This window comes from Carassius auratus, chromosome 44 (assembly GCF_003368295.1).
Source record: "Carassius auratus strain Wakin chromosome 44, ASM336829v1, whole genome shotgun sequence".
Classification (NCBI taxonomy): domain Eukaryota; kingdom Metazoa; phylum Chordata; class Actinopteri; order Cypriniformes; family Cyprinidae; genus Carassius; species Carassius auratus.
Window position 1 is genome coordinate 14,194,076 of NC_039286.1, and position 11,707 is coordinate 14,205,782.

An 11,707-nucleotide genomic window follows, 5' to 3' on the forward strand; every position below is an offset into this window, starting at 1 on the left:
TTCATCAAATATATTAGACAGCAGAACTGTTGCCAACACTCATAATAAATCAGAATATTAGAATGATTTCTAAATGATCATGTGATAGACTGGATGTTACATGTGACACTAAAAGCTGGAGTAATGATGCTGAAAATTCAGCTTTGCATCACAGAAATAAATTATTTTTTAAAAATGTACTGAAATAGAAAACTATTATTTTAAGTTGTAATAAAATTTCACAATATTAATTTTTTTTTCTGTATTTTTGATCAAATAAATGCATGCTTGATGAGCAGAAGAAACTTCTTTCGAGTTAAGTAAAAAAGAAAAAAAGACTGCAAGACTTGCAATTCTGATAAAAAAAAAAGTCATAATTGTGACATAAAAGTCGCAATTAACTTTTTTTTATTATTATTCAGTTGCAGGAAATGGGCTTCCATAGATAACATAAACAATATCCCACGTCTTATAAAAAAAACAAACAAACAAGCAAAAAACTTAAAATGTAATTCAAAAAGATGTGTAAATATGAGATGTCTTAATGACTTTTATCTTAGCAATAGTGCCGGGTGCGCGCGCCGCGGTTCATCCGTCATCATGTCGGCAGCGGAGCGCGCGCTCGAGGTGAGAAACACAGCTCACAATAAAACACACATTTACACTTGGCTGTCTTAATTTCAGTGCATCTGCGTGTCTGAGGCCATGTTATGAATGTGTGTTCCCGGTAGAGGGTATAAACACGGCTTTCATCATTGCTGTTTCTGTACGGCGTGTGTTGTATTGTGCAGAAGAGAGTGAATATATGCACAGATGTTTTCATCTTGTCAGCAGTTATTTAAACTAACAAATGCTTTATGGTGTTTGCTGATTGATGCTGTTCAAATATTATGCATGCATGTGAAATGTATAACCTTTTTCTTATATAATATTCCTACTAATTGCAAACTAAACGGGACGTATTTTTTTGATATGACCAAAGTTTCCTCTTTAAAAGTGAGTTGAGTTGTTTAAAATCTCATATTTTGCTTTGATATCATTGTTTATGGATTATAAGTCATGTTTAACAGTATAATTTTGTATTATATTGCTCCAGACCCCATCAGATGGGAGCTCTCATCTATCCAGACAGGAAGGTGAGGGTGTTTTAGTAGAGATGCACCTTGTATATTTGTATTGGCCAGTAATTGTTCTTTATAAGGTTGTTATTACTCATCCAGACAGATTTCTTAGATGCATTTGGATCTGTTCTGCAGTTCACTTGAACAGTTTACGTGAGCAATGTTACTACACTCTATTAAAAATTCCCCTTTTTTTTTAAATTTAAAACAGATGAAATTTTAAATTTTTATATGTTCCCACCAATAACAGATTTTATTTGTATAGACGGTTTCAACGGCATCAACATAAACAAACGTTAATGCGCGTGAGCGCTTTTGTGGACCTAACTTAACTTCCGGTAGACTCCAAATAGAATCAATAACAACAGCCAAGTCCCTCTAGAGTAGATATTTTTTTATAACAAACAAAATGTGTTTTCTGTGTGGATCAGGCGGACTTAATGAAAATGCTAATTCATTCTTTGCCAGCAGGAGATGTTTTAAAGCACAGACATAAAGCGCGAGAAATAGAGGTTTCCCCAGTAACAGCTGTAAACAAAGCAGAGCTGGTAGGCTCACACGCTGCTTTATCACGCATATAACATGCAAATCTTCTTTCAGAAATACAGCGATATAAAAACACCCATGCCTCGTTTTGATATTTAAACATAAACTTAAGGAATTATTATTATTAAACGTGCAGTACGTTACATAATGTTACGTTACTCATGTTTATTTAACAAAGCCTTTTTGAAAATCGATCAGTTTTAAAATTGTGGCGAATCTCCAAAAATAAATAAATGTATGGGAAACACATCCCGCAGCACAGCCACCTGAGCCCAACTGCAGTCTACTCATCACCTTGGCTTTAACTGCGTTTGTAGATGGCACGCAGCCAGACCGATATACACAACACAGACCGGAAGTTAACTTAGGTCCCGGCGCTTGCGCCCGATGAAACCGTCTATATAAAAAAGTTGCTGTCAGCCTGATTTTCCATAACATTTTTCTTTAATTTATATTGCACATTAGGCTATCTACACATTAGTCCCAGTGGGTCTGTAAAAAAAAAAAAAAATAAGGTCGTAAAAAGTTTTAGATATTTATATTTTATAGTGCTGTCGATTAATAAAAAAAATATGTTTTTTTTAATTAAGCGCACATTTTTTTTCCAAAAATATATTGTGATTAATCCCAGCTAACATAAACATTTTTAAATATACTTTTATATTGCAATAATTTCACATTCAATATTTAAATTAATGTTGAAACAACACAATTAAATATTTGTTTAATGGCATCTTATGACTGAAGGTGAGTATCACTGATTTTTCCCCTAAAATTGAACAGACTATAGTCATTCTACCTTACAGTATAATTGAGAGCTATCAATTTTAACATTTATTAAACTTAAAAAAAAAAAATCTAATTTTAATTTAAGTGGACAATTTTCACATAAACCCCATATAATAAAATGTCATATTTACCTGTGCCCTTCAGCAGAAATACACATAAATTGAAATTAAAGTTATCAAACACTAAATTTCTAAATTAAATATAGATGGATCCTTAGAGCTAAAAAAAGGTCTTTTTTTTTCTTTGTCCTTTGATTAATAGACATCGTAACAGCAGGTTATTAGCTTATTTTAGCTGCTTTAAGAGCTGCATGACGTGGATCTGACACACATCATATTTTCTCACAACTCTTTACATATATAACAAATCCTTACATGCATGCACAGTTTTAAGGTTGTTTTAATTGCCGTTTTGGATTAATCACATTCGTTAACACGCTAATTCTTTTGACAGCACTAATATCAAAAAAAAAAAAAAAAATCAGGTCAGAATAAGTATTTATTTTTTATCTGTTATGCTTAATAACGATGGGACGCTATTTTATTTTCACAAAAGATTTTTGAAACAATAATGAAGAAATGTTTACCTGTATTTAATATGCCTTCCATGTATATAAAATGACTTTTGTAAATGTAATTCGACGTGGACAACAAAATGGGACATCTCTTCTTTGACCCATACAGTTTTAAAGTAGGCCTATGAATATTTACTAGAGATGCACCAGGATTGGGCAAACTAAATTATTCTGACAGGGCACTGTGAGGGCACTGTGAAATTATTTAAAACTATCAGAGGAAGACGTAGAAATCATTATAAGCATGACGCACCGACAGCGAGAGAATTTTTAGTTCTTTTTAGATTCATTTTGTTCTTCTTCGGCCAAGAATTTTTGTTTCGGTGCATCCCTAATATTAACATGATTATTAAACACAGTTTGAAGCAGAAGAGTAGTGTACTTTTTGTATTCCAACAAATGAAATCATTTGCATGTAAATGTCACCTTGTATCAATTTATTAAGAAAAAATGCATTATTGGATCAATTTTCATTGCGTGTGAACATGTTAAGTTTTAAAACTTAAATCTTTCTGCTAAGGCTGCACAATTACTAACATTTCTAATCGCGATTAAAACAAAAACGTAATTGTTCAAAGCAGCAATGAATCGTTCAAAGCAATCGTTATGTTATTCTGCATGCTTAAGATGCATTTTCTTCTTTCTGGATGTTATCTTAAGAGTTTTTCCCATTATTTTAATTTTAGTTATAGTATAACATTATAATACCATTCATATTTGTGCTTTTTTATAATTTAAAAAAGAAACCAATGTATAGTTGACATTTGAGGCTTAATACTATAGAAAAGCATCAAAAGTTTTTCACTTGGAGTGTTTTCAGCTTGTTTATTTTCATATAAAACTACAGCACGCAGTTGCATCAAACAATAGTATAAACATCGTTCAATGTAAATTGTGTCATTCGTAATTAATGATCACAAGTAAAATTTCAAGGGAATAATCAACAATTCAGATTTTTGTTAAGATCGTGCAGCCCTACTTTCTGCCTTCTTTTTTTCTAGTGTCAAGCCCTGTTTTTTTTATCGGCATGAGAGTTTTATGCCAAAACATGAAGAACAAAAAACAGTAAATCAAGATGCCATTGTTAATTAATTAAAAAAGTGATACTACTTAAGTTTGATGTAATGTTGTGTTGTCTGTCTCTCCTCACAGACAGCGCTGGTAAAAGCTCGTCTCTCTCTTCTCCGTCATCAGCGTCTCTCAGAGCTAAAATGAGCGTCTGCGGTCCATCTTCATCACTCTCCTCCTCCTCCTCCTCCTCAGCTCCTGCTAAAGTCCACCGTGCTCGAAGAAAGAGGTGAGATGATCAAATAAAGCAATAAACCTGTGTGACACTTGGTTGAGTGTTCAGAAGTACAAGATTCTGTTCTGTAGAGCACTTTGGTCAGTGTAAGTTGAATTTAAATGAACTCTATAAATAAAATGTACTTACTTGCAATGTAAAGCAGATTTAACTGTTCAAACTGTTCCACATGGAATAGCTAAAAAAAAAAAAAAAAAAAGCAATATATGAAGATAATAACTCAGTTGATTTGATCAATTATTAATTAATTGAAGATTGGTATATTTATCATACTTTATAATAATAAATATAATTAATAATTGTATTATTAGTAATGTAAAAATGATATATGATAAAAGATCCTGGAGTTCAATAAATAAATTAATAATATTATTAATTATTATTGTTATAGTTTAACAATATGTTACAAATACAAATGATCAAAATATAAATAAATTATTTTTAGTATTTAATTTTTTTTTTTTTGTCTTATAGCAATATGATTAAACATATTAGTGGTGAAAAATAAACATAATTAAAATAATAACAATTAATTTAAATATTGTAACTAATATTCAATAAATATTATTATTCATATTGGTTTAACATTTGTAGTAACATGATAAAAAATATAAATGTACAAAAATAATGTGTTTTTATAGTAATAATAGTAAAAATTACTGTTAAAATACAGTTAAATAAATTTTTTTTAATTATTCAATTATTAATTATAACTTTTAACTATTGTCATTGTGCACACATTGACAGTGCTGACAGTATCATCATTATATATATTTTTTGCAGTCATGACATGCATTTATGATGTGCAAAGAGCAGGTGTGGCCCCTGGGTGCTGCTTGTTACGGCTTCTTTTCTTATCAAACTCCAATCTGCACACACTTCTGTAGTTCTTGCTTATTCAAATGAGCAACTGCCACTTCCAATTCAGTTTTTCATTTTGGCTTGAATTATGTTTTATGTATAAATGCATATAATTACATGTGAAGACGACTTCCAGCACACACACACACACACACACACACACACATATTTATACTGCACCCACCTTGAGAAATATTCATTGCAAAGGTGTTTCAGCTAGCTCTGGTCTCACTTGAACTGCTTTATTTCATATAAATGTGACCTATATATCCATATAGGCCTATGAATCAGGGATACGACTGTTAAGAAGCGAAACACTTTTAGCCACATTTTAGGGATGTGAAGATGTTTCTACAACGCCTTCCTCTCAGTCACTTTAGGGACATTCTACCAGAAACATACATTTCCACTTGTAAAAATCATGGGTGAAAAAAATATCTAAATCTTAAATCTGAACATTGAGTCCTATGGAGGACATGTTAATCTATATGAAACAGATATAGTGCCATCTCAGCATGTTTCTATGATTTTTATACGCATTTCATCCCTAAAAATGTCAGGCCCTGTCACAGACAAACTTGTATATGTTAGAATGGTTTCCCATTGGATGTCTTTGATACAAATAGCATTTTCTTATTGGTGACATGTACCTGATTGTATCTAAATGGGGTTTGTAATTTCTATAAGGAATACAAGCAACTTTTCGGTCAATTGTAGTACACAAAATCACAGAATACCCCACCAGGCACTCATATAGTTGTCAAAATACTGCCTTTAAATAAGACTTTTTATAGTAGTGGATATTTACTCCTACCTTCATCTACACAGTTACAGAGATTAATTGATCAATATTTCCTCAAATATTACATTTTTATAACATAATTTCCTGTGTGACAGGACTGACTTTATGAATTTCATTGATGCAGAAAAAATTATGTTTTGTGCTCTTTATATTTGATAAGCATTCCTATTTTTTATTATTATTATAATTTTAATGTTAATGCAATATGGTAAAGTTCAGCCCTGAACATATAATTCATTAGAATATGACTGACAAATTAATAAACTAATTGCATTTTATGTCAATATAAAAACATATTTAATTTCTTAAAATTCCTTTTAACAATAATAACATGGCCAGGAAAAACTAGGATTGGTTCAGGGTGCCTCCTTAGGGGTTTTCTATGGAAGCTGGTTTCCACGATGGAATAAAAAATTTATGAAATGTATAATCCAGATTTAGAATTCAGAATTTCACACATCAGTTCTGAGCTCATATCCCACATTTCTGACTTTTTTCTCTCAAAATACTATAAAAAATTGCTATAATTGTGGGATAAAAAGCCACAATTAATTTTTTGTATATTTTATTATGTGGTGGAAACAATTTAACAATTATAGTTTTTTTGGACTTTTTGAAATTTTCTTCTCAGAATCTTGCAAATAAGAGTTATAAGATTACAATAAGAGTTTTCTTCACTGAATTGAAAGATATAAGATCATAATTATTGCAATTATTATGAGGTCATAATTCAGAATTCTGAAATTTTTGAAAAACATTTTTTTTAAATGAATTGTGGGATTAAAAATTAGTACTTATCTTTTTTTATTCCATAGTGGAAACAAAATCACAATTCAGATTTTCTTTTCTCACAATTAAGTGTTTATATCTCACAGTTCAGACTCTTCTTCTCATAATAGCAGTTGTGTATCTCACAACTTAGTTATGAACTCGCAATAAGACTTTACTTCTTACCAATTCTGATTTTATGTCTCTCAGTTCAGAATTGCAAAAAAGTCTGACTTATTTTTAATAAATTATAGAAATATTGTTGTAAGAAATATAATTTGTGTATATATATATATATATATATATATATATATATATATATATATATATATATATATATATATATATATATATATATATATATATAATTTTGTATTAATATTAATTTATTTAGTTCATTTTAAGTTTAAGCTTAAGTTTTTTTTCTAATATCATTAATATTAATTTTTTGTTAGCATGATTTTAATTATTGCAAACTACTTTTAATACTTTTAGTTTAAGTTAATAACACTGGTGTGTGTGTGTGTGTGTGTGTGTGTGTGTGTGTGTGTGGTGACGTGGCTCAGGGTTATGAGAACGTTCCCATCCCGTGTGTTAACGGCGTGGACGATGAAGGCTGTTCGTCTGACTATAAATACATCGCAGAGAACTGTGAAACATTGATCATGAACATCGACCGCAACCTCACACACCTGCAGGTGCCACTCCACACACTGCACACACTGCACACACTGCACACACACTCCACACAACACTCAGCACAGCTGCGTTTATCTGGTCAAAGATTCAATCAAATCAGTCATCTTTAAAAATATAAAAAAATATTATTATTATTATTATATATTATTATTTAAAATAGCTGTTTTCTACATGAATATATTGTAAACTGTAATTTATTTTCAGCATCATTACTCTAGACTTCAGTGTCACATGATCTTCAGAAATCATTTTAATATGCTGATTTGATGCATTTCTGATTTATTTACTCTCACATTTGATTCCTTCAATGTATCCTTGATGAATAAAAGTATTACTTTCGGTCAAAAAACTTCTTCTGTTACTTCCAGACGTGAAACAAATCACTGAATCATTGCTTTGAACTGATTCATCGAAATGGACTTTTAAAGCAACTGATTCATGGAAATGTAATTTTGATTCATACTGTTTTTCAGACACTTTTATGACTAAACCAACCAAAAAAATAAAAAATAAAATATATATATATATATATATATATATATATATGCAGTCATCTGTATAGAGCAGAAACACAGAGCTGATTTTATAGACGGCCGTCTGGTGTGTGTTTCAGCACTGCAGCTGTTCAGACGACTGTTCCTCCAGTAACTGTCTCTGCGGGCAGCTCAGCATCCGCTGCTGGTACGACAAGGTAAAACACTGCATAATCTCCACCATACCATCTGAACTGAGAGAAGCAAGGCTGTGTGACAGCATCCATGTGTTATCACAGGATCATCGCCTCCTTCAGGAGTTTAATAAAATCGAGCCTCCTCTGATCTTTGAGTGCAACATGGCCTGCTCCTGCCATAAAACCTGCAGGAACCGAGTGGTTCAAGCTGGAATCAAGTAAAACCGGGATTATTTTCATAATATATTTGCTGAATTGAGATGATTTGCATGTCAAATGAGCCTCAGATTTTTTTAAATAAAGTGCTTTTGCATTGGACGGTGTGTTTCAGGGTGCGTCTGCAGCTCTACCGGACGGAGAAGATGGGATGGGGCGTCCGAGCGCTTCAGGACGTTCCTCAAGGCAGTTTCATCTGCGAGTCAAATCATTCAGACCAGCTGGACAGACCGGCGCAGGCCTGTGATTTCTGCTGGGTTTCTGCAGGTATGTTGGCGAGCTGATCTCTGACGCAGAAGCAGACGTGAGGGAGGACGACTCGTACCTCTTTGACCTGGACAACAAGGTGTCGTCTTTGATTGAAGACACGTTTACTAAAGGAGTGAGAAAATCATGCAAATTGCAGACAAACATCGTTGACCCACATTTGTAGCAAGACTATTAACACCAAGTGCCACACAAATCAAGCTAAATGTGACTATTATATCACACGGCTCTATTCTGATGAATGCTACTTAAGATATTATAAACATTAGCATCTGCTTTTAAACAAAGTGCATTGTGAAAATTTGAAAACGACTGAAAAATATCCTGCCTAAAAGCAGCATGCATGCTGGCTGTCCATGTGCTTTGATGCAAAATGCAGTGCAGTATTAAACACCCATCTGTGTGCAATGTGAGGAATATTTGTACTCGGAGAGCCACACTATCAACATCTATTATCTGGAATAATGAGCCATTAGATGGTTTATATAGTTTATACTTTACTTATTATTATCGCTTTTATTAATATATTAAATACATTTTATTTTAATCATTTCATTAAAAATTTTATTTATTTATTAGTAATAATGCTCTGTGCTTGTAATTTTTTTTATATTGCCATTTATATTTAAAAGTGATTTGTTTTATTTATTTTCAGTTATTCTAGTGCTTCGAATTTATTTCAGTCAATGCAAAATATTGTTTATTTTATTATTAATATTATTATTAACATAACATATGCTGTTTTAGTTTTTATTAATATATTGAATTAGCTTTTATTTTTATAATTTCAGTTTTATTTTGATTTTCACTTGAGTAAAATTTAGTTTTTAGCATACAACTCCTTTTTCTTGTTATTTGTCGATCAGAGAGAGAAGAAAGACAATATAACATGTTTCAATGTTAAAATTAAATTAAAATATATTTGTCTCTGAATCTGTTACAAAAAACTGAACATTAATAAGTACATGTCCCAAAATTCACAAGTAAAATACAGAACAATAATATGTATTCTCTGTTTGTCATTTTAATCAGTTTTTTTTATATTACTATCTATTAATATCTACATTATTTTATTTCAGTTATAGTTCTTATTTATTTCCAGTTATTAATTTTACTGCTTCAACTGAAACACATGTGAGTCCGTTGACAAAGCAATATGCATTTAATTTGTTTATTATTGTTACTACCGGTATATACATTACATATTATAGTTTAAATTAATATAATTAATTAGTTTTTTTTACTTGTATTTTTATTAGTTTCTGTATTATTTACATTATATACAATTATATTATAATTTTGGTGTCATTTTAATTTTGACTTTAGTAACCGTTTTAGCAGTTTTGATCTTTGCTTTTATCTTTTTTATTATGCTTTAATTACAATTTAGGTTTAAATGCATTTTATTTCGGTTTTATTTTTTATTTCTAGTTAGTGATTTTCAAGTTTCAACAAAGTTTTTCATCTAAGATTTTGACATTTCAGTTGACACTAATGTTTTGAATGGTTTTAGTTAACCTTAATAGCCCTGTCTGTCTGTCTGTCTCAGGACGGTGAAGTGTACTGTATTGATGCCTGTTATTACGGTAACATCAGCCGCTTTATAAACCACCTGTGTGACCCCAACATCATCCCGGGCCGTGTGTTCATGCTGCACCAGGACCTGCGCTTCCCTCGCATCGCCTTCTTCAGCTCCAGAGACATTTTCACCGGACAGGAGCTCGGGTGAGAGATGAGTGTTTGTAATCTCACAGGTGAACGCTGTATTTAATTGCTTTCTGATTTTATGGCATGGCTCGATCCCAAGGAATCGGTGGTATTTGCATCCTGTTAATACATTTTCATCCTGTTTGTTTTACGCTCACTGATTTTTACTTATTTTTTTTTTTATCTCCGACAGGTTTGATTACGGCGATCGTTTCTGGGACATCAAGAGCAAGTCCTTCACCTGTCAGTGCGGCTCAGAGAAATGCAAACACTCGGCGGAGGCCATCGCACTGGAGCAGAGCAGACTGGCCCGTCTGGACGTCTGTCCCGAAACGGCTGGAGAAGACAGTCTCCCTGTGTTAGGACACTCGTGATGGGACAGCTCTCAAATGTGCGCTTACCTGCAGGTGTTTGCAGCTTTGCATTTCTTCCATCTGACAGGACACAGGAAACTATGAGATGACACAACGGCCTGAAGTTCACCGCCAGGATGTGACATTCAGATTCAAGGCTGTCGTGTTACAAAATTGTTACAAAACCTGTGTTTTTATGCAAACTGCCATCAGATCACAAACAGATCACAAACTTTTTTTGTACTGTATGTGTACTTGTTTTAATAAATACTGTTTGATACAGAAATCTCTTTTCCTTTTGTCGTTGTTTTCACAAATCTCAATGTACCATGGGAATCAAATGCAATAGTTTCTATATTGTTTCTGTAGAATCATAAATTGCTATTAGAAGGGATACTGAGGTGGTATCATAGTACAGTAATGGCTTCGGATGGTAGTATTGTGGTACTTTGATAAATACCATAGTTATTCACCACACAATTTACATGATATTTTTCACATTGCACATTCTTCCTCATGTGTTGACCTGTATTATTAGTCTAAGTGTGTCATTGAGTGGATTGTAGTACTCGTTTCTGATAAGAGTCTGGGTTACTGTACAGAAAAATCTATCATTTCAGGGTCAGTGTTATCAGTCTTAACTTTACTGTGTTGTGGGGTGAGGATAATAGTGAAATCTGAAGATAGTAAACAGAATCTGTGTTTTGTTATTTATACGTCTTTGTTTGAACTTCAGTTTCATGACGAAAAATACAGTAATTGTAATTTCTTATTTAAAAGTCTCATTCAATTTGTTTTATCTTTTCAGATTTTTATATTCCAGTTTTTATATCTAAAACATTATTTCTCGTAACATTATGCAGTTTGTAAGTGCAGTGTAAACGCATGTATAATTGCTAAAAAATATATTAAATTAAATTTATGAATAAAATTATAAATGTATTTATTTTTTGAATTTATTAATTTTTTAATTTAATTAAAAAATATTAAAAAAGGTATTTAATTAGACCTATAGTTGACTTTTTCTTTTTTTTTCTTTTTTTTTAACAAAG

General features: G+C 31.8%; 1 protein-coding gene across 1 annotated transcript; it reads left to right on the plus strand.

Moving 5' to 3' along the window:
• The first annotated feature begins 579 nt into the window (after nucleotides 1-579).
• Nucleotides 580-11,424, plus strand: LOC113061964 (histone-lysine N-methyltransferase EHMT2-like). Its single transcript, XM_026231470.1, has 10 exons — nucleotides 580-606; nucleotides 1,076-1,115; nucleotides 4,162-4,306; nucleotides 7,291-7,441; nucleotides 8,056-8,133; nucleotides 8,215-8,330; nucleotides 8,444-8,530; nucleotides 8,596-8,674; nucleotides 10,145-10,320; nucleotides 10,496-11,424. The coding sequence occupies exons 1-10, from the start codon at nucleotides 580-582 to the stop codon at nucleotides 10,674-10,676; spliced, it is 1,080 nt and encodes a 359-aa protein (XP_026087255.1). The 3' UTR covers nucleotides 10,677-11,424.
• Nucleotides 11,425-11,707: the final 283 nt, after the last annotated feature.

Bases quoted from the DNA above. Each gene is read 5' to 3' on its own strand.
- LOC113061964 (XM_026231470.1), top strand. From the start codon at position 580: ATGTCGGCAGCGGAGCGCGCGCTCGAG. The intron at 8,134-8,214 runs GTAAAACACTGC...GTGTTATCACAG, and splicing joins TCCGCTGCTGGTACGACAAG to GATCATCGCCTCCTTCAGGA. The intron at 10,321-10,495 runs GTGAGAGATGAG...TATCTCCGACAG, and splicing joins TTCACCGGACAGGAGCTCGG to GTTTGATTACGGCGATCGTT.